The sequence below is a fragment of the Ovis aries genome, chromosome 22 (assembly GCF_016772045.2).
Source record: "Ovis aries strain OAR_USU_Benz2616 breed Rambouillet chromosome 22, ARS-UI_Ramb_v3.0, whole genome shotgun sequence".
Taxonomy (NCBI): Eukaryota; Metazoa; Chordata; class Mammalia; order Artiodactyla; family Bovidae; genus Ovis; species Ovis aries.
In genome coordinates this window covers 22,331,352-22,354,549 of record NC_056075.1, presented here as the reverse complement: position 1 = coordinate 22,354,549, position 23,198 = coordinate 22,331,352, and the positions used below count along the sequence as shown (strand labels likewise).

Genomic DNA, 23,198 nt, shown 5'->3' with positions numbered 1-23,198 from the left:
GGCAGCGCCAAAGGGGGGAGGTGGCGGTGACAGCCGCTGGGAGGGGGCGGGAAGAGAGGCGGCTCGGCTCCAGCTCCGCGCTCTTCTCCGCTCTGCCTCCGGCTCTGCGCTCACCCACTGCCCAAGCCTGCCGCTCCTGCCCCAGTACCCCGAGGTGGGCCCTAGACACCGGAGATCCCCTGGCTCCTCGCCCCAGCCCCCGAGAGCGCGCTACGCCGCCAGGGGGCGCCGTGTGAGCTCCCTATCCCGGCCACCCGGCGCCCCCTCCCACGGCCCAGGTGGGGACGGGAGGGGGGCGCCGGGGGCCATGCGGGGCCAGAGCCGTAAGGAGAGTTTGTCCGATTCACGAGACCTGGACGGATCCTATGACCAGCTCACGGGTGAGTCGGTGGCTTGGGGGTCGAGGGCGGAGGAGGGTAGATTGCGTCTCCCCTAACCCTTAAGCTCCTGTGACTCCTGCCAGGCCCTTACCCACACTCTGACCCATTACCAGGCACCCTCCCAGCAATTCTGGGCAACAGGACACTGAGGTTCAAAACCTTGGGTCCCACGGGGGATGGGGATTCAAGGGAGAGCAGGTGGGCAGAGGCAGCAGGTGTGGGAATGTGTTACACAAGGCTAGGAGGGGGTCTAGAGTGGGAGGTGTTACATGTGTGAGCTCCTGTCATTCTGTGTGTGTCTGTGTATATATGTGTGTGTGCGCCTCCCACAGCTGGTTGCCATGTGCCCTGGGCTTGGTGACAGCCAGAGTTAGTGTGATTGCGTGTGACTGTGCAATTGTATGATCCTGTCAGATGTTTCAGTGAGGTTGTGTAGGACCCAGATTGTACTGATGAAGTTGTTTTGACCATGCATCTCTGTTCTGTGTGCAACTCTGCTTTGAGTGTGTGATTCTGTATGAAATGCCATGTGACTACCAGTATGTGTCAGGTTTTTACTTTATGGTGGTACGCCTGTTTGTAAGACTTTGTGACTGTGAACCTCCTGGGACAAGCATGTGTTAAAGTGGGCTGTGTTGTGTTTTGTGATTGTGAGAATGATTATCTTGGTGTTTGATACTGATTGTGTACTTCATGTGGTGATGTCTGCAGTGGGGCTCTGTGTCTGTGACAGACCTTACCCTTGCTGCCTCTCTGGCTTCTTGGTGCAAAAGGGATCCTTAGTGCACACCACTGCTTCTCCATGTTTTCCACAAACAGCCCAGTGGACCCGAGGAGGGGCTTGCATCCATCTACCCAGCCTGGCTTCCAGGAGGGACCCCCAGCTCCTGTGGGGAGGCTTTGGTTTATGCTGGGTCAGTGCCCCACCCCCAACAGCCCTCCCAAAACTTCACCCAAACCTGGAGGAAAACAAACCTTGCTTCCCCTCCAGACCCAGAGATAGAAGCTCTAGGCCTGGGAAGTGCCATGTGGCCTCTTCTTATAAGTATCTTCCAAACTACTTTGCTGCCCAGGCATCCTCTCTCTCCCACACTGGGGAGATATGTGAGACCAGTACATCTGTGCCTGTGCATATTCCTGGGTTTGGTAGGCAGATCCATGTGTTTGTGTGGGTGACTGTGTCACCTTGTGTACATTTCCATGTGCGTGTGTTTCTGTCTCATTGTGCAGCCAACCCAAGAACTCCAACAGAGAACAGGAAGAGGGAGACTGTCTCCCCTGTGTCTGAAGACAAGCTGAGAAGGTGAAGGGAGGCCAAGATCCATACCTGTCTTGAGTGAGGTTAAGACTTGGGGATGCCAAGAGGACTAGGTGTGACTCACCCACCCCGGAGAGGTTCTAGTCCCTAAGCCCAGACTCCCAGTCGAGGGAGCCCTTCCACTCAGGCAGGCCTCAGATGTGACCTAAATGAGCTTCAGACCCTGGTGGATTCCCAAGGTCCAGCTGACAAGCTCTGCTTTGAACTCTGTTCTCAGTAGCAAGGGCCCCAGGGCCCTTATTAGCACCACATCAGTCAGTGTTTGCTTCCTGCTTTAACTGATCCTCTGCTTCACTTGGGCTTCCCTCATAGCTCAGTTGGTAAAGAATCTGACTGCATTGCAGGAGACCCGGGTTCGATCCCTGGGTTGAGAAGATCCGCTGAAGCAGGGATAGGCTACCCACTCCAGTATTCTTAGGCTTCCCTTGTGGCTCAGCTACTAAAGAATCCACCTGCAATGAGGGAGGCCTGGGTTCGATCCCTGGGTTGGGATGATCCCCTGGAAAAGGGAAAGGCTACCCACTCCAGAATCCTTGCCTGGAGAATCCCATGGACTGTAGAGTCCATGGGGTGGCAAAAAGTCGGACACGACTGAGTGACTTTCACTTTCAGTGGAATCATCCCCTCCCCACTTGGCTGTTTGAATCAGAGATTAGGTAGAAGTGGGGAAGCCCTTGTACTGGAAGATGAAGGAATGGAAGTGTGAATGCCAGCTCTGTTTGACTTTTGCTCTCTGGGCCTCACTTCTCTCATCTGTAAAATGGGAAATACTACTTTCTACCTCCCTGTCTCCCAAGGGAAATGGAAATTTCAAAAGTTGACAAGCATCAAAGAATTGTGTTCCATGTCAGCATCCACACGAATTGGAAAGTGGGAATAAAGACTACCAGGAGCTCTCCTTTCGAAGGAGGGCTTATCTTCAGCAGGAGATAAATGGGGTTGGGAAGCCAGTATTAATGAGTTGGGTGTCTGGAGACGCTTGAGCTGAAGCCCGAGGGGAAGTCGTTGTCCGCGGTGCTGAAGCACGTGAAAGGCGGAAGTGCAGCACTGCTATTCAGGTTTCCAATGTTCCTTGTGCAGGCGGGATTCCTTGGATCTTCGATTTCAGCCATCCAAGCCTATCAGGCTGACAGGGAGGAGGGGGTACTAAAATCATACCTCAGGGCATCCTGGGTTGCCCCAGCCGCTTTCCTTACTCCCACCCCAGGCTCAAAACAAATCTGAAAGAGACTTGAGGAGAAACCAGTCTGAGCCTCGCCCCGCATTCATCCCCTCCAGTCTTCCCAGCCCATCAGTACCGTTTGGCAGTGCGAAGAGGTGAGAAAAGGCAGTAATCAACAGTCGTTCTGTCAAGCTGGAATCAAGGAAAGAACTGAAGAAGATGGGAGAGTTGGGACCTGGCTGGCCAAGGCCTGAACTCGGTCCCGGTCTGAGATCTTCAGAGTCGCTTCTGTCTGGCCATAAATACTGTTCCGAGATTGGGGCGCCCCCGTGTGGTCTTAGTGAAACCTTGCTTGCAGAGCTAATTTCAGATGGGGATGTGGCCAGATTTGATTCCACGAAGTTCAGAGGTGACTCTCACCTCCTAAATGTAGGATTTTCAGCCAAAAAATATGGAATCCCAGTCGGAGGAGTGGGATCCCCGTAAGCTCTGTTAGATGGTGTTAGTGGTTTTAGTGGGCCCTGGAAGGGTTTACTTTGGTTATAACCAGATAGGGGTGAGTCTAGGAAAGGGGTCAGGGCCAGGACTTCGAGTAGGGGGGCTTTTCCTCGATGCATTTAGCTGACAATCAGCATATGATGGGAGAGTGTGAACCCGCTGAACCAGGACATAGCGACACAGAACAGTTCTGTGCCAGACATTCAGAGTCAGAAGCCAGAGATAGTAGGGGCACGTCCCTGCCGTCCCTCTGCCACCCCAATACACTGGTCATTTTCTCCTCTTCCCTCCTATTCCCTCACCCATTGGTCCAGGAAGTATGGAAGTGTGGGGAGTTGCCATGACAACTAAGTCCTCTAACCCTTCCCTTCTCTGTCAAAAATGGGAAGAGGAGGGGGCGACGCGGCAATAAAAGATGTTTTCTCTCTCTGGATCCTTTTTCAAAAACCATGGGTGCTCCCTTCCCCACCGGAAATTCAGAAAATGTTCCCAGAGAAGGCTCTGAGGGAGAGTCCGTGCTGCCCGTTTCCCGTCCCTCCCCAGTCTGAGAACTTTGGGAGCGGGTGCTTCAGACGATGGGGGCCAGGGTGAGTTCCCCTCTTATGACCTGGAGAGGACAGGAAGCGGAACGCGACTCTATTGCCTGAGACTCCGGTCCTTGTGGGTTCGGCCCTCCCGCGCCTCCCACACGGGGCCCACTCCTTGGGGGCGGAGATCAGAACACCCCGAGCTTTGAGGGCGGAGCTTGGCCACTGTGCTCTCGGCAGGACCATGAACAGATGCCCCCGCAGGTGCCGGAGCCCGTTGGGGCAGGCAGCGCGATCCCTCTACCAGCTGGTGACCGGGTCACTGTCGCCAGGTATGAGGAAGGGAGGAAGGGGCTAGATCCCTGAAAAAGTAAGCGAAGAAGTAAAATAGGAGCCTTACAGAGATGGGGAGAAAAAGGGTCCCTCGCAGAGATGGAAGGGGCAAGATCCTTCAGAGGAAAGAGTTTAAAGGACAACACTCCAGCAGAAGTGGAGCTTGGGATAGGGTCCCTTAAAATGAAAGTGGGGGCCATAGTAGTCTTCAAAGGGGAAAGGACAGAGGCATCACGGTTCCTCACAATGGTGGAGGAGAGGGCAAGATTTCTCAATGAGAGCAGAGGTGGGGACCTCAAGCAGGTGGATGTGGGAGATAAAAGGAGGGGTATAGGGATAAAAGGAGGAAGCTTGCAGCAGGCGGGGAAAAGGCAAAACCCTTTACTGAATTGCTTAGTTTAATGGGATCTTAAGATGACTAGGGGCAGTGTGCAGAAAAAAAAAAAAATTCTGAAGCAGGACTGGACCAATGTGAACTCAGCTAGTGAGTTTATGCATGATGGCACGGATAGACTTGTGTGGCATAAGAACTGCATGTCACTGTTTTGTCTATCTCTGGGAGTCTGAATTAAGGGGGTTTGTACATCACTGGGGTTGTGATCACTGGGGCCATGCATCCCTGGGGTTACATATTCCTGGGATTCTGTGACACTAAGACTGCGCACACTGGAAGTCTGTGCTTTAAAGTTGGGTTAAGGGTTCCTGAGTCACAGTAAATTAGTTGTGTAGACTTTACAAGGTTGTACCTTGGTGTGGGATTTGTGGGATTTATATGGCATGTGGATTGTGGGTATCATATAAAGGCACTGCTGAGATTATACACACTGTGGGTTTCCTTAGAGCTGCCTGGGTAGGGCCCAAAACACCCAGCATCCCCTCCTCACCTGGCCAGGGGAGACCAAAACAACCTAGCCCATGGCATTCTGGGATCTAGTTCGCTGGCTCTTGCGACAGTATCCCCTTGAGCCCCTGGAGTATAAGCAGGCCTCTCCTTACCATGTGCTCCCAGAAGGAGGGGCCATGGGGCTGAGCCAGAGTCATACTTGGATGTCTCTTGGGGAGCATGTGTCCTCCGAGCCCCTGCTTGGGCCTGTCTCAAGTGACAGATGGCTTGAGCGAGGCAGAGCAAGCTCTCAATCATAGCAGGCATGACTTCCAGGCCCTAAAATAGCCCCAAGGCCTAGGGAGGTCATTAATCACCTGATGCAGCTGGGGGCTGCTGTGTCCTAGCCTGGCTGGGGATGGAATGAGGCTGAGGGTTGGAAGAAGGGTCTTCACTGGCTGGGTCCTTCACTAAGGGAGCAAGGGCAGATAGGAATGTGGTCTGGTTACCTAGTATGGACCCCCTTCAGAAAGTAATGTTTCTCTGGATTTGAACTTCATAAAGTAAATGACTCAGTGATAGGGGTATTTCTGTGGTGAGATTTGAGGGACCTAAGGAAGAGTTCCGGAGAAGGCAATGGCAATCCACTCCAGTACTCTTGCCTGGGAAATCCCATGGACAGAGGAGCCTGGTAGGCTGCAGTCCATGGGGTTGCTAAGAGTCAAACACGACTGAGTGACTTCACTTTCACTTTTCACTTTCATGCATTGGAGAAGGAAATGGCAACCCACTCCAGTGTTCTTGCCTGGAGAATCTCAGGGACGGGGGAGCCTGGTGGGCTGCCGTCTATGGGGTCGCACAGAGTCAGACACGACTGAAGCAACTTAGCAGCAGCAGCAGGAAGAGTTCACCTAATGCTTCAAGATAATTTCCCTTCAGCCCTCACTCTGCCAGAAGAGCTTCCATTAAGACTTCACTCCTCTGGATGAACAGCCAAGTGGAGAGGGATACCTGGGGAGGGCAGACCTGGGCAAGTTTCTCACAAGGCTCAAAGCCTAGAGAGGTCTCTGAGTAGGAGGAAGAGAGAGCCTGGAAAGCAACTTGCTCTTTCATTTCTACTAGTTCCTGCCACCAGAGGCATGGGTGATTTAGGACATAGGTCTCTGAAGGGTGAGGGTAAGGGTTAGAGGGAAGAGGAAGGTCCATGGACAGGGCAACTGGCTGAATGGTTGTCCATCTGTCCATCTGTGAATCAGCAGCAGAGAGGAGGGAGATGCTGCTGTGCTGCCTCTTTCAATTCAAATAGTCTGGCTTGGCATCAGAGGCTTCATGGAATTCGCCCCCTTTTTGGTCTTATCACTCATAGCTCCCCTAATACGAACTAAGCTGCAGTCACTCAGGATTCCTTAACCCCCATACACGTTGGAGAGACAGAAGGAAGGAGCTGGCAGATCACTGGTTCTGGTTCAAGTCTTGGTCAGTCTTATCATCTGTATTGTCATGGGAAAGTCACTTCTCTTTGAGCTTCAGTTCCTTCATCTGCAAAATGGGTATAGTTCTACTCTATCTGACCGTGTCAACTGTAATAATAGACTACTAATAGGTCTGTTATGAGAACTAAATGAGATAACACGTGCAAAGTATCAAGAATATAAAGCATGCTCAGTAAATGTTAGGCCCTTTGGTAAGGCAGACTGCTCATCTTTCAGCCATCCTTAAAGAACTAGCTCAAAAAATACCCTTTCCAAGTTTTTCCTGGGCTCCCAGTTAGAGTTCATTTCATGGCCAGTTCTTGAATAGTTCCTAGTGGACACACAACAAATATTTTTTGAATGAATAGTTGCCTAATAGTTCTGTCAATGGCTGTCTCTCCCTGCTCAGGAAGCCAGAACCCTGTTCTGTTCACCTTTGTTGCACTGGCTCAGAGCCTGGCATTCAATTTGTATAGGTCCAATATTTTTAATATCTTTGCCCTCTAGGAGCTGAGAATCTAATTGAGGAAACAAGATTGATCCAGAAAGACCTGAGTTCAAATTTGCAACATCCTTTCTTAGCTAGGTGACCTTGCGTGAGTTCCTTTACTTCTCTGGGCCTCATTTACCTCATCAGTGAAATGGGCACAATACTTTTCATCTGCCTACTTCATGGGGTTGTCATGAGAAGCCTTGGAAGTAACAATGTTTGTGGAAATGCTTTATAAATTGTTAAAAGCTGTAGAAATGCAAGCAGGGGAATGTTTGTTATTAATAATAGCAGGAAACAATTATAAACAGTTACTCTGTGCTTGGAATTATTCTGACAGCTTTCCGTGTATTAGTTCATTTGGTAGGAAACTGAGGCACACAGAGATTAAGAACTTGCCCAGTTGATTGCAAGTGGCAGATCTAAACCTAAGGAGCCTGGCACCCTCACCCACACTGTCTCCTACCATGCTATGCTGCCTCGTTTTACTGTTCCCACTAATAACATTACAGATTTAGGTTCTGAGTTTTGAGGGTCCAACAGTGAGTATGGTAGAATTTCAGGTAGCTAGGAGCCTGCTGCGGAGAAGGCAATGGCACCCACTCCAGTACTCTTGCCTGGAAAATCCCATGGACGGAGGAGCCTGGTAGGCTGCAGTCCATGGGGTCGCTGAGGGTCAGACACGACTGAGCGACTTCACTTTCACTTTTCACTTTCATGCCTTGGAGAAGGAAATGGCAACCCACTCCAGTGTTCTTGCCTGGAGAATCCCAGGGATGGGGGAGCCTGGTGGGCTGCCGTCTATGGGGTCGCACGGAGTTAGACACGACAAACTCGACTTAGCAGGAGCCTGCAGAGGGCTGGAGGTTCTGAAGAAAAGGGAATTTAAGCTGTCCCTAAAGGACAGGTAAAAATGTAGGACAGGAGAGCAGAGGGTGGGCATTCCAGGCAGAGGGACTAGCAGGAGCAGAGGTAAGAAACAACACTGAGTTTTCTGTGTTTGGGGGACAGTCAGGAGGCCAAGCTGGCTCAAAAAAGAGATCTGCTGATGAGAGTAGGGGAAGGGTATTAAAAAGCCATATATGGATTTTGGATGGTGAGAGGGAGATGCTGAATATTTCCTCATTTTATTTGTAAATCCTTCAAAGGTGTGAGAAACCAAAAACAGTCCCTGAGTTGACTTCTTCCTGGAGGAAGGAGCTGGGAGGGGCAAGCTCTTGCCCAGTCATTCCCACACCTTCCCATGGATGTTGGGAGAAGGAAGGGGTAAGATACATGGTGTGAGATGAAGGCCTGACCCCCAGTGGTGGCCTTGTAGAACTGTACATCCGTGAACCTCAAATGAAGCAGTAGGGACTGGCACCCATCCCCAAGTTGAGTTCAGTCGCTCAGTCCTGTCCAACTCTGCAACCCCATCGACTGCAGCATGCCAGGCTTCCCTGTCCATCACTGACTCCCGGAGCTTACTCAGACTCATGTCCATCAAGTCAGTGATGCCATCCTCTGTCTTCTCCTTCCACCTTCAATCTTTCCCAGCATCAGGGTCTTTTCAAATGAGTCAGTTCTTTGCATCAGGTGGCCAAAGCATTGGAGTTTCAGCTTTAGCATCAGTCCTTCCAAAGAATATTCAGGACTGATTTCCTTTAGGATTGACTGGCTTGGTTTCCTTGCAGTCCAAGAGACTCTCAAGAGTCTTCTCCAGCACCACAGTTCTAAAGCACCAGTTCTTCAGCACTAAGCCTTCTTTATGGTCCAACTCTCACATCCATACATGACTACTGGAAAAACCATAGCTTTGACTAGACGGACCTTTGTGGGCAAAGTACTGTCTCTGCTTTTTAATATGCTGTCTAGGTTGGTCATAACTTTTCTTCCAAGGAGTAAGCGTCTTTTAATTTCATGGCTGCAGTCACCACCATCTGCATTGATTTTGGAGCCCCCCCAAATAAAGTCTGTCACTGTTTCCACTGTTTCCCCATCTATTTGCCATGAAGTGATAGGACCAGATGCTATGATCTTAGTTTTCTGAATGTTGAGTTTTAAGCCAACTTTTTTACTCTCCACGTTCACTTTGAGGCTGACACACAGTCATCTCAGAGCTGTATAGGGAGGGAAGGGTCCTTCTGGGGTTAATCCTCCTAAACTGGGCCTCCTGTGTGGGCAAGCTGTCTATGAAGGGAGCCACTGTAGTGTAGTGTAGTGTAAAGTGCAGGCTCAGTCAGGATGGCTGAAAATTGAAGATCTGACACTTACTAATCTTGGAGATTTGCTTAAACTCCTTTTGCCTAGTTTTCCCACCCATAACAGTACCTCATTCACAGGCTTATTGTGTAAATTCAGTGTGATGATGTCACACTGCACATTATCTACCACATACTGAGTGCTCAGTCCCTCACCAGATGTGGCAGTAGCCCAGAGGCTGGTGTCTTCTGGCTCCTTGGCTCAGCAAGCCTCTCTCCACCTGCTACCACACACCACCAGCTGGAGGGAGAGCGGAAGATGGGGGAGGAGCTCCAGGAATGCCCCTGGGCTGGGTGGCTCTCTTGGAAGGTTCAGGTTTCCCTCTAGCCCTGGGTTTCTCCTGTCAGCTCTGTGAAGATCCCCAAAGAGCAGGCAGTACTTTGGCAGCCCCAGAGTGAGGCCCCTGCCTGAAGGAAGGGAAGAGCACACCCTTCCTTTACCGATCTTCCCAACCCAGGGATCGATCTTCCCAACCCAGGGATTGAACCCAGGTCCCCCGCATTGCAGGTGAATTCTTTACCAATTGAGCTATCAGGGAAGCCCTTCCTCTCCCAAGGAGGTTGATTCTCTGGGTCCTAAAATCAGCTTCAATGAGTGGACCCTCCCCAGAGGGTCATGTTAGGGCTAAGCGGCCTTTTTCCCCTGCCCAGGCTATTGGAGCTAATCCTTCCTCCCCTGGACCTCAGTTTCCCTGTCTGTGGCCAGGGGGAAGAAGAGTGCTTCCCGCCTCTTAGTCTCCATGGCAACCTCTATCAATGTAGATGGTGTCCTCCTGACTGGAGAGGTCACTGCCTTCTCCTCCCTTATGCTTTCATACAGTTTCATGCAGATACAATTACACAACCACTGCAGACCCATACTCCTAACTAATTAGGAGTAGGATACTAATTAGGAGAGGATACATCCATATTACCAATCTTCAGACCCCCACGTCACAACCCTGCTAAAATATAGATACCTCACACTCTATACACACTCAGAAATACTCCAATACACTCACACACACCACAGACACCCAGGTTACATACCCATATACACCACACACATCCTAAGACAGGTGCACAATCGTGTAAACACAGAGACATATATAAGAGGTACACATTCTCTGCACACAAACACAGGAATATACACACATGAAGACACCTAGACACCCATAACATATTCTTATGCACATACAATTCCTAGTTTCTGTCTTTTACACACACACACACACACATACACACACACTGCCCGCCCCTGACTTCTAAGCATAGGTCTTCCCTCTGCCCCTTTCTTTGGCACAGAATAGCCACAGGGTGTCTGAGGGAAGCTGTCCTCAGGGGCAGAGGCAAGTTACTGCTGCTTCTCTGGCCTGGCCTGGGCCATATCCTTCACACCAGAAGCTCCGGAGGAGATATCAATCTATAGGCTGAAGTGGTCCCCGTGAAGAGGAAGAGGCTGTGGCTGGGAGGCCTGTGGGGAGGCGGGGTAAGAGGGGAGAGGGAGGAGATCCGGGGAAGGAGCAGGAAGGCAGACTGCAGGCGGTCCTGCTCAGTCTGGGGAGCCGAGGGGGAGGAAGTGTGAGTAGGGCAGGCCGGCCTCAGCCTGGGGGGCCATGCCCCAGGCCCACCATGAACCTGGAAGGGCTGGAGATGGTCGCTGTGCTTGTGGTCCTCGCCCTGTTTGTCAAGGTCCTGGAGCAGTTTGGTCTCTTTGAGCCTGTCTCCTTGGAAGGTAATGCAGGTATCTGGGCATGTCTGGTCTGCTGGCTAGAGGGACAGTGCCTGCAGGGTTGGGGACTTTATGACTAGGGTGGGGGCTGCAGGGGTAAGCAGGTTAGTGATGAGATGGGGCATCTGGGGGAGGGGAAGAGAGAAGGTGGGGGAGTAGGACATCATGGAGAGGTAAAGAGGGGGACTCAAGGGGTGGATCTGGGGAGGAAGAGAGGGAATCTGGAGGCCTGGGTGTCTGAGGGAGGTGAGGAAAGAGGGCCAGGATGCAGGGAGGTGGTGAGGGGTACAGCATTGGGTACTGGGACTGGGGATAAGGAGAAACTGGAGGAATGAGGAGAAGTCTGGAGACAGGCAGAGGTATCCAGATAGAGGAAGGAGGTTCCGGGAATCCTGATATAACACCAGACTTCTGTGGGGGCGGTCCCCTTTTGGGGTCACAGACCCACAATGGCTCTGAAGATGTGTGTGACTCTCCACACCTCCATCCTTGCAGGTTTGGGTCACAGTATGTGTGGACTCAGTGTGTGAGAGATACAGGGGGTGGTGTGACTGGGTGTTCAGGTGTGTAAGAAAGGACAAAATGTGTGACTCCTTGAACCTGTGTATGTGACAGGGATGTGATTGAGCGTGTCTGAGCGACAGTGTGTGTAGCTTTATGACATGGCAAAGATACCTGAGGGGCACAGAGTGTGTGGTTGAGCCTCTCGGGGTATCTGATTGTGTGTGTGGCTGTTCCCAGAGTTCCTGAGGATATGCCAGCTCTATACCCAAGGCAAAGGACAGGATGGGTTCTAGAGGAACAGGAGTTGGGGATACTGTGACTGAAACATTCATAGATCAACTCTGGTAGGAGGGTGAGGGTGGATCAGATCAGGGACCCTGCTTCTCAAGACCCCCTGCCTCTCCTAGGTCCTCTCAGAATCTGAGGGCAGAATGGGCTGCAGAGCCTAGACATTGTTGGTGGGAAGTCAGTTCTCCATCTGACCCCAAAGTCAAGTGGGAAGAGTGATACTGAAGGTAGAGAGGGGAACATGTTCTGCTTTCTCCAGGGATTTTTAGCCTCTCATTTTTCATACCAAGAACTGTGCAGCTTCATAGCATGGCTGTTCCCCAGTTCTATTATGGACAGGAAAACAGGCAAGAACCATGATAAGAGGACTGCAGGGTAGACACGTGGGAGAACTGAAAAGATGTAAAGGGAGTTGAGGTCAAGAAGAAGGCTCATGAAGTGCCTGCTTTAGGGTTCAGTAAGAGCAGAAAAGTCTTAGTCTACCCTCCATCCACTGCTGCATTTATTGGAGTAGGGTGAGGTGCAGGGACTGGTGTTGGATGCATTGGGATTCATTCAGTCCTGAAAAGATGAAGTCACTCGGAATCTAACTTGCTGTCCCCTTTAGACTGTTAGTGCAAGAAAGGGGTGGACATCCAAGGAAACGCAGACATTCTGTTTGCTGAAGGCACCCCCATTCTCTCCCCAATTCAGAAGAGCCTAGAGGAGACTGAGTCCTTGAAGCAGGCAAGGGACCAGATGGGGGCATGTGTGAAGAGGGGGAGGCTGGGAGAGGCACGGGAGCCATCCCCCAGTCCAGAGGCTACTATACCACCGGAGGCCCCCAGCACAATAGGCTTTGGGAAACCAAAGTCTGGGCTAATGGAGCCCTGGGCCAGGGGCCAAACCGCCATCGATCACCCACCCAGCTCACTGCCTCCCTCCCTCCACTCCATAGCTCTGGGGGAGAGAGGACAAATGGGAGAGAGAGGAGGTGCCAACTTCAAGCAATTCCCTCCTGGGAGCAGAGCATCTTCCTGAAGGCGGAGCCTGGCTTGGGATGTGGGGCCTGTAAGGGAGCTGGGGTGTCAACCTACCACTAAAGGAAGTTGGGCCCCTCCAGCAATGGACTGAAGCCAACATCAGTCAGTGTGCCAGGTCCAGTGAGCTCTGGCCCTGGAGTCTGGAGGTGGGTGCAGCCAGGAGACAGACAACAGGGACTTGCAGGGTCTCCCTGGGATAAAATTAGAGCCCCAGGATATGTATGGAAGTAAGGGGAAGTGAGGAGAACTGTGATTTGTGGATTCCAGATAGCCCTACATGACAATAAAATACTCATCTCCAAGGTCTGTCATTGTCTCAAAGTTTGCTATCATTTCACCTTCAAAGAGTAAGTCATACTGGACAGGACTGGGAGGGGACACAATTTTAGGGTGGATGAATTAGCTGAGAACTCTATTCTGCTGGCATGAAGATTCTAGGTGCCTTGAAATGAGGGACTATAGGAAAGAAAGGTGGGTGTGCCCAGGGCAAATGTAGGTTCTGAGGGTAAGGTGCTTAGATATCTGGTGCCATGGGCACCTAGGTCACAATATGATATGAGCATGATGACCATACTGTGACATGATGCCCCAAGGTCATTGTGTGTTCTTTGTGTGGTTTGATCGATCATGCTCTGTATAAGATGGCCTATATGGCCTACATGTCTGTCTGGCTTTTCCTGGGTCAGTCACATTTATGTATGTTTGTATTAAAGAGTAAGTACTAGGTCAAAGTAGGTGTGTCTGCGTCTGTGTGTGTGTGTGTGTGTGTGTGTGTGTGCATGTGTTGGGAGGCCACTGGGTTTGAGTGAGGTACTGGGTATCAAGCTGTCCCTGTGTGGCATCCATCACTCTGTAATTTATTGTTCTATGTATACACACCTGTCACTGTATATGTGTGTGTGAGAGAGAGGTGTCCTTGGGTTGGACGTCATCCTCAGAGGTCCAGCTATGTAGCCCTGGAGCCAAGGACACTGGGTCAACAAAGACTGAGGCCAATATGCCACTTCTTTCCGCCCCCGCCATCTTGCTGTCCCCAGCTGTGTCCCTTTATACAAGGTCCCTGAGCCATCTTGGTGGACCTTCCGTGCTTGTGAAACCCACTGGACTCCCCTAACCGGCCCCAGCTACTCTCTCCAACCCCCATCTTCCCCCAACACCCGCCCCCAGCCGGGGTTGATTTGTGATGATGGGGAGGGTACAGGGAATGGAGGGACAGCGGGGTTAATGTTCCCTCCTGGGGTCTTCTCTCTTCCCAGGCCACCCTCCAGGGCCCACTAAAAAAGCGCTGAAGCAGCGGTTCCTCAAGCTGCTGCCATGCTGCGGGCCCCAAGCCCTGCCCTCAGTCAGTGAAAGCAAGTGCCTCTCCTGTGCTTCCGGGGGTGGGGCCCGTGTGTGTCTGGGAGTAAGGAGTGAGAGAGCGCGTGTGGGCGTGACCAACTTGGCAGAGGTGGGCTGGGCGCTGGCTGACCAAAGTGTGAGGGGGCGTGATTACCCAGGGAGTGTGTGGGCGTGGTCAGCGTGGAGGCGGGGCCTGAGTGGGCCGGCTGGGTCTGCGAAATGGGCGGGATCTGGATTTGGGGGCGTGGTCAGTGTGACTGGCTGAGGTGTCTCTGATTCTGCGTGAGTGTGGCCACGGTGGCAAAGGTGGGACCAGGTGGCTGTGAGGGCCTGTGCATGGGGTTGTTGTCTGGCCGCCCTCCCTGTCCTTGGGCATGTTTTGGACTTTGAGAGGTAGGTCACCAGTGCCTTGACTAGACGGATACAAGTGTAAGGGCCGAGTCCACCTTCCTTCAGATACCAAGATACAGGAGTTTTCTAGGACCAGCCTGGTCCCCAGTTGAGTGACCTCGCTTTGTCTGTAGGCCTCAGTTTCCTCGTTTGGGCCTTGTCCACCTCACAGGATTATACATACTGCATTATGCAAGCTATAAAGACCCGGTTTGTAGTCATTACTTGAGAATGTCATTGTGTTTGATTCTGCTGGGTCTCACATGGGGGTAGATTCCGAAAAAGGATAGGTGTGATATGCGTAAGGTCCAATTTGTGTGTGTCTCTGATCATTCGTTATGCATGCCTTTGCGTGCGCGAGGAGATATGGAGTGTGCATTGTAACAAGCAGGTCTGTGAGATTTGCTGTGAGTGTGAGGGACGAGGTGTGTGCAGTTGGCCGGGTCTTCCGCTTTCTCGGTGACAGTTCGCTCCCTTCAGCATTAGCCGCCCCAGCCTCCCTCCGCCCCCACAGACCCCGCCTGCTGGACCCAGGTGACTTATTCTCCTGGTGGGGGCGGGTGCGGGGAACTTTGGGAGCCTGGGTTGGGGGCATCTGCCTGGGGACTGGATGTTGGGAACTGGGGAGGGGCTGAGATGGGGCTGGGGTGGTGGCCTTCTCTAAGGCGCATAGGGGTGTGGCAGGAGTTGGGCTATGGATGGGGCTTGGCTGGAGCTGGGCGGGGCATGGCTCAGGCATGGCTGGGATAGGCGGGGCTTGGCTGGAGGGCTGGGTCTGGGCGGGACAGGGTAAGACTGGGCGGATCTGAGTTTGGTAAGGGAAGGCCCAGAGTTCCCACCCTCAGAAGCCGCTTCTCCAACCCAGTTTTCCTGTTCCTGTCCTGGGATGAAGATGGGACTGGAGGCCTTCCCCTCCAACCAGGGATCAAGGGTCCAGGGGCCAGCGCTGACTCAGACCGCTGGCTCTGGGGCTAGGCCTGGCCTTGGACTAAGCCCGCTGATTAACTTCGAAGCTGACTTGGTGTCTTCTTTCCTTGCCTTGAAGTCCTTGGCTCGGGATCAGGGGAACTGGCAGGCTGGTCTCCTGCGTCGGAGATGAGGGGGTTGGATAGTTAAGTGATTTTGAAGAGGGGTCATGGGGGACAGGCCTGAGGCGCGGCTGTCCCCCCACCCCCCCCCCACCCCACCCCCGCCCAACCGCCCCCACCCCGCAGACAGCGTGGAGGATGAGTTTGAATTGTCCACCGTGTGTCACCGGCCCGAGGGTCTGGAGCAGTTGCAGGAGCAAACCAAATTCACGCGCAAGGAGCTGCAGGTCCTGTACCGGGGTTTCAAAAACGTGAGTGCAAAGCTCAGCCTAACTGGGGAAGGGCGGGGTCTGTGCAGGACTTTTCTTGCTTCCGGGAGTGAGAGCGATGGGCAGGGGAAGGGACAGCTCCTAAATAGGGGTGCCTGCCAGTTTAAGAAGGGAGCCTGTAGACTGGCCTGTCTGCTCTGTGCTTTTTATCTGTGCGCTTGGGAGAAGTCTTCCCTCCAGTAGAAGTGCTACATGGTGAGCCCCTAGAGACGCAAAGACATCTCCCCTCTCTGGGAGTCTCTGACCACCGAGAGGGTGGGGTGGGAATGTGAGTGAGCAGACGGGTGGTGAGTAGAAGAGGGTTTCCTTTCTTCCTTAAGTCTGCTTTCCCTCCCCATCCTACCCACAGGAATGTCCCAGTGGAATTGTCAATGAGGAAAACTTCAAGCAGATTTACTCCCAATTCTTTCCTCAAGGAGGTAAGGAGACAAGTCCTTGGGGAGAGGTTCTGGAGGGGTTGGAAATGCCAAGTGAATGGGGTTGGCAGAGCCCCATAGAGGTAGGGTGGTAGGAAGTCTGCTCCTGTCTGGAAGCCAAGCTTGCTCACCCACACTTATCCTACAGACTCGAGCACATACGCCACTTTTCTCTTCAATGCCTTTGACACCAACCATGATGGCTCAGTCAGTTTTGAGGTGAGCTGGAGGAGGTGGGCCAGGGAAGCATGTTTCCTGGGACTTCAGGGCCAGGCCAAACCCAGAGAGAGAGTTGAGTGAAGGTACCTGAAGACTCATTTTCCCCTGCCTCCTTCCTAGGACTTTGTGGCTGGTTTGTCGGTGATTCTTCGGGGAACCACAGATGATAGGCTGAACTGGGCCTTCAACCTGTATGACCTCAACAAGGATGGCTGTATTACCAAGGAGGTGGGGGGGCAACTGAAGAGCTGGGAGTGGGGGTTATTTGTTTATGGGGACGGACACAGGGCCCCTAGTGGGGGAATGTGACCCACATATGCATCATCAGCAAGGGCTGAGGTCTGCCCCAGGCCCCAGGCCTTCTAGTTAGGAGGCTGGAGGCTCTGAGGAGGGATCCTCTTCTCTCTTGGTCTAACAGGAAATGCTTGATATCATGAAGTCCATCTATGACATGATGGGCAAGTACACGTATCCTGCACTCCGGGAGGAGGCCCCAAGGGAGCACGTGGAGAGCTTTTTCCAGGTGCCTGGGACTGGGCAGGCTGGGTTTTGGAGTGAAAGGAAGGAGGCAAGTTCCCAGCAAGGAACTTACCTGAGTTCCGCCTGCCTCTCTCCTGTCATCCCTCCTGTTTTCTCTACCTGACTACCTTTTTGCAGAAGATGGACAGGAACAAGGATGGCGTGGTGACTATTGAGGAATTCATTGAGTCTTGTCAAAAGGTACAGGCCCCTGCCCTCTACATTTCCCTGATCTGGACTGAGGGCCTGATACAATGATGTAGGAGAAAGCTCCTTTGGGCAAAGTACCATCTCCCTAACTACCACCAATTCTGAATCCTTTTCCTTCATAACTTGGGGAGGCCTGTCTCTTCCCCACCTCTCTGATTGTCTCCTTCTTCACTGCCTGTCTCTGTCTCTGAACGTCCCTATTTCTGAATCAGTGTTCTTCTCCCTTTCTCTGATAAGCTCTTTTTCTTTCTTTCTCTCCAATCTGCCTCTCCCACCATGGCTACAGGACGAGAACATCATGAGGTCCATGCAACTCTTTGACAATGTCATCTAGCTCCCCAGGAGCAGGGGTCAGTTGCCCTGGGGAGGATCATACTCTAGCCCTAGTCCAGGTGGACCTCACCCTCCTCTTCCCAGGTCTGTCCTCATCCTAGCTCTACCCTGGGGGCTGTAGGAACCCAAGAGCCTGGGGATTTGGTGGTCCATACTGCTGGAGCTGAGAGGGGTAGGGAGTGGGCAGAGTGTATCTGTGGGGGTGTTCTCAACTCCCAACAGCTCCCCCTTCCTGCCTGAAACTCAGTGCTGAGGTTGCCCTGTTATGGGAATTGAGTGGTCCTTCCCCTCCCACCCCACAACTGAGAAACCACAACACTAGGCAAAATGTCTCCTGCTATGGTGCTTCCCCTATCTCTGATCTCATAAACATTTCCCCTAAGATTCCCTTATAAAATAGCTGTTCTGTCCTTGCCACTGACTGGCCTTTTAGGCCAGGGCCTTTGACAGTGCTGTAGGAGGGGGTCAAGAATGTGGAGGGAGTAACCTTGGGCCTAAGCCAGTGGGTAGGCCCTAGGAGGCAATTGCAGTAGAGAGCAGAAAGGCCTGGGGATTGTCAGTGACAGCATACCAGGCTATCGCTTTGAGCTCTACAGTTCTGCCACCCCAAGCCATCAGAATATGTGTTTCCAGGCTCTTCAGAAAACCTTGGAAATATCCCCAGGAAATGTCCATATACTCCTCAGTATCCCAGGAGAACTTGGGATCCAGGTTTTGGCAGATCCCTGGAATTTCTTCCTCTCCTTCCTTCCTGTTTGGGTAGTGGCGGTGGCAGCAGGGGTAAGATGGGTGGGAGCTGTCCTGACTGATACCTGCCAAAGTTTCAGCCTTACCTTCTCTGATGACTACAACTTAAGTTTTCATTTGCCATTTCCTCTAGACCTGGAGGCATGGAGTAAGTCAGGGACCACCCTGTGGATGCCTTAGGACAAAAAGGAAGGAAGGAGGCAGACACAGCATTTGAACCCAGTGTGGGGGCATTTTTGAGAATTTTTGATATACCCAGGCTCTATTCCTGCCTCCCCACATAGCCTCCTCATAGCCTACTCAGTTTCCTCTTGCTCTAGTCAATCTACCCAGAGATGCCCCTGAGCACACCTTGAAGGCAGGGACCATAGGATCCAGGTCCCACCTCACTGTCAGCAGCCCTGCCACACTGCTACCATTTAATATATCTGCTTGTCCCATTTAGCTCACTTTCCCAGTCGGCTGTGAATTGAGGCGGAGGGCCCCCAAGGAGCCCCCTTCCCCATAAGAACACTGTTGACTACTTTGCATTTTTCGTTCCTCTGTAATTTTTGTAAAATAATAAATCACCAGATCCAATAAAACACAATGGCTATGCACAGGTTGCTGTCTCTGCCTTTTTGTCCCTCCTACCCCACACATACACTCACAACCCCTAACTCAGCCTTTTAGATCCCAAAGACAATGCCTCCTTTCCTAGAGTATGGCCAACCCTTGGCGGGAGATCAAGTCACATGTTCTGGAAGAGTTGGAAACCTCCTGGACCTTAGAGAGGCTCCTGAATCTCCCTCATCCTTGGAGGAGACAAGGAAGAAAAAGATGATTGATGTCCCAAAGACTATGCCAAGCCAGCTGTCTTTTGGCTAAACATTCTTTCAAGTCAAATCAAGAATTTCTAATTTACATATTAATACATCTTAGTCAATTTCAAAATGCTTTTAAGAGGGGAATTCCCTTTAGGTTCTAATGAAGTTCCTTTGTGTAAACATTCCAGCTAGTATAGATGTACATTTGTGTCTGTCCTCTAGCCAAGAATGATGGGGGAGCAGATGAAGTGGACCAAGGACAGGTCACAATGGAGCAGTTGACACAAAGGGTAATAGAAGCTTCTTGTGTTGGGTAGGAACCTTTATTTGTTCTGCTCCTGGAGAGGGGCTGCCAATGCTAAGTTCCTCCCATCCTTTCTCTAGGGCAGTGTAATGTGGTAACTAAGCTTTACAGTCCATATAAGGGGGATCAGGCCTTCTCTTCCAACATTGTACATGCACACATTGACAAGATCAAGGGAGGGGTATGGTGTCTAAGAAACAAAACCTTACTTCCAGAGTCCTTCATTTTGTCATCTGTTTTTGCTGCTCACATCATCACATAGCTGTCTGCTGCTTAGGTCCTTGGGTTTCTTTGGGTCACAACCCCTCTGTAGGATCTAATTAAATTTGTGGACCTACTTTCTAGAGGAAAAAAATAGCACAGTTTTCCATATATTTTTGTGTCCCTGAAGCCCATCCATGGGCCCTAATTAAGAACCTGTGATCTAGTCCACCTCTCAGTCTTCCATTGTATAGAAGAGGAAACAGGCCCAAAGAGCAGAGAGGACTTGCTCAACATCAACTGATGAGTTTATAAGAGGGTTGATACTAGACTCAGTCCCCCAAATCTCTGTCCAGGGTGGCCTTGGAGCACAGTAAAAATTTGTGTGTGAAAAGATGGATGCTATGCATGTCATGTATAATCCAGACAATGTAACACTGTGACAGGCTGTCATGTTGCCCTATACTTTTCCCTCCAGGCACTTATCAGTTTGTAACTGTATATTCAAGTGTATTTATTTGAGTGATTATTTGTCTTTTTTTGTTACATTGTAAGCTCCTAAGGACTCCTTGAGTGCCTGGACTAGGTTTTTTCCCCCTTACCATCCTATCCTGCGGCCTGGCAAGTAATAGGTATTTCATAATTTTATGAATAACTGTATGGTTTGGATAAATGGGCATGGTAAGTATATGTATATAATTGGCTTAAATATGGAGATGGTCTCTATATTTTAGGGTGCATTCAAGCTTAAGGGAAGTTGACGTCTGAAGCTGAGAATTTCTAGGAACTGAGAAGTACCCCAGAGCTAGGGCAGACAAATGGGAACCAGGGGAAAAAAAAAAAAGACAAGACAGGAGGTTGGGATCTGATCATTATTTTCTGGCCACTGATTAGATTCTGAATGTTGTTAGCTGCTCCATCTCAAAACATTCTTCTTGTTTTTCTTTTGCCTTTCTGGCCATCCCTTCTCAGTCCTCCCTTGATAACTCATCCTTCTCATTTGGAATATTAAACATTGGTCCCCACAGCTCAGACCGGAGCCTCTTTTCCATAACACATCCAATCCCATGGCTTTAAACATTATCTATTAGGAAGAATCCTAAGTTTTTATCCCCAGAATTCTCCTCTGAGCTCCAAGACCCACATATTCAATTGCCTATTTGACATATTCATGTGGATCTATAATGGTCATACTTAACATGTTCAAAATGGAATTTTGACTCACACCTTCCTAGTCTTCCCCATCTCAATAAACGACATCATCTACCTAGTTGCTCAGGTCAAAATTTAGGAGTCTTCTTTTCTTCTTCCACACTCTCCTGCTGCTGCTGCTGCTGCTAAGTCACTTCAGTCGTGTCCGATTCTGTGTGACCCCATAGACAGCAGCCCACCAGGCTCCCCCGCCCCTGGGATTCTCCAGGCAAGAACACTGGAGTGGGTTGCCATTTCCTTCTCCAATGCAGGAAAGTGAAAAGTCAAAGTGAAGTCGCTCAGTCATGTCCAACTCTTCACGACCCCATGGACTGCAGCCCACCAGGCTCCTCCGTCCATGGGATTTGCCAGGCAAGAGTCCTGGAGTGGGGTGCCGTCGCCTTCTCCAACTCTCCTTCTACTCTCCCTTAATTCATCAACAATCCTGGGAATTCCCTGGCGGTCTAGTGGTTAGGACCAGGCTCAATCCCTGAATCTCTAGGGGACTAAGATCTCCACAAGCCATGCAGCACAGCCAAAAAAAAAAAAAAATCACCAATTCCACCATCAAAGGTTCACCGTCTCTCTCCACTGCTATTCCTTAGTCTAAATCATTATCATTGCTTAACTGTATTACTTTTCTTCCATCTGAAGTAGACCTTCATTACTGTGATTACTTTTCATCATATCACTAGATTTCCTACCTTCATAGAACTTATCACAAACTGAGTTCCTGTGTGTATAACTGAATCTCTTTCTCCAACCAGAATGTAAGCCCTCTGAGAGCAGGACCCTAACTTGTTCATTCCTCAGCTGTTTATCACAGGCCTGCTAGGCTATGATTCCTACTGTAGGCGCTGGGGGGTAGAGGTGTGTTATGGAGAGAAAGAGTGTGGCAAGAATTTCCCTTTAAGCTTGAGAAGTACAGATAGGAAGGTGGGTCTTGCCTGGGTCATGGAGTCAAGAAGTGTTGACTATGGAGAGTAGATGAAAGTATGGCTGATGACTTGCTACCAGTTGCCACAGTGTAAAGTGTGAAGCAGAGGAAAGTGTCATGAGACTGGGGGCTGGGGTGACCTGGAATGCCAGCTCCAAAATCCCCAAAGGACCACAATATCCAGTGAAGCTGCTATGGCCCCCCACTGTCATCACAGGAAGTCCCCTAAGAAAATACTTGCTCCTAATCCCCATCTTAACACTCCAGGACTAAAAAGAGGGACTATAAAAGTCTGTGAAGCTACAAGTTGGTCTACCGTCGGAGGAGTCTAATATGAGACTGAAGTATAAGATGGACAATGTTGTGTTAATAATCAGAATGAGAAGGAGATGTTTATTTCACATTTAAATCACCTATTAACCACAGATTTCTCAACCACCAAGTGCATTATGACAGGACCAAAGGGAGCCCTGAGAACAAATAGCAAGGAGATCCAAATAGCAAGGAGATGAAGTCCATCTAGGGCTCAGGGAAGGCTTCGCACAAGGAAATGATGTTTGTGCTGAGGCTCAAAGAGACTCACTTATGATACACACTTCACACTCCCCATTCCCAAACAGGCCAGGCCTTTTCACCCCTTCCTACATTTGTACTCCCTTCCACTTGCCTAGAGGGTTCTCTTCTCTCTCTCCAACTCAATTTGGCTGATTCCTATTTATCCTTTATGACCCAGCTCGAAAGTGAAGCCATGGCCGCCGCCTCTACCCAAAGGAAGATGAAGTCAGTCCTTCCTCTGAGCTCCCACAACACTTGGGTACACAGTGTGGGGATTGTGTGTGTATTCGTTAGTCTGAACCTCCTTGCTGTGAGCTCATAGTGGCCCAAGAGGTAAGCAGGAGGCAAGCTCAATGGGTGTCTGCTGAAAGAAGGAATGACTTAGGTTTTTAAAGAGGGCTAGCACCAAGCTGGAGGTAGGGGGAAATGTTTCAGGGCAGAGGAGTGAGCTGAGCTTCTTGGAGTGTTGTCTTCACAGAACCGAGCCTGGGTCAGGCTGATGTAATGAACCAACCCATCAGAAGAATCTCAATAGAAAGTAGGTCAGTTTCTTCCCAGCTCTTTAAGAACCAGAGGCTTGGTTTCCGCGCCTGCGCATTAAGAGAGTAAACACCTCTTTTTTTTCACCCACTCGCGCCTGCCGGTCCTATCCACATGCCTATTGCCCCAACCCGCTCCAGCCTCCTCCCATTCTCCCCTTCTCGGGGTTGGTTAATGGTCTGTTCTTGGGAGTCTGGCTCGTTCCGGAGGGTGGAGAGCATAAATGGTACATTCCACTGCCTTCGTTACCTTCCGCTTTTCGCGTCTTTTCTGTTCTGCTCCCCCCTACCGAATGAACCTCAATAGACTGGCTCAAAAGAAGGAGGGGGAGCCGGGCTGAAGGGACCGGTCTGAGCCGGTCTCCGGC

The 23,198-nt window shown here is 50.9% G+C and overlaps 1 protein-coding gene across 9 annotated transcripts; it reads left to right on the top strand.

The window, feature by feature from the left end:
• The first annotated feature begins 79 nt into the window (after nt 1-79).
• On the top strand, nt 80-18,896 carry KCNIP2 (potassium voltage-gated channel interacting protein 2). Of its 9 annotated transcripts, none has more exons than XM_060405150.1 (10): nt 80-380; nt 14,025-14,120; nt 14,977-15,030; nt 15,711-15,835; nt 16,203-16,272; nt 16,418-16,488; nt 16,609-16,716; nt 16,907-17,011; nt 17,146-17,208; nt 17,504-18,896. In XM_060405150.1, exons 1-10 carry the CDS (start codon nt 308-310, stop codon nt 17,549-17,551), a joined length of 813 nt encoding a protein of 270 aa, XP_060261133.1. In that variant the 5' UTR covers nt 80-307; the 3' UTR covers nt 17,552-18,896. The 9 variants fall into 9 exon arrangements, with proteins under 9 accessions (XP_060261133.1, XP_027816476.1, XP_060261132.1 ...); XM_027960675.2 differs by having other exon boundaries at nt 14,932-15,030; XM_060405149.1 differs by having other exon boundaries at nt 17,146-18,896.
• Nucleotides 18,897-23,198: the final 4,302 nt, after the last annotated feature.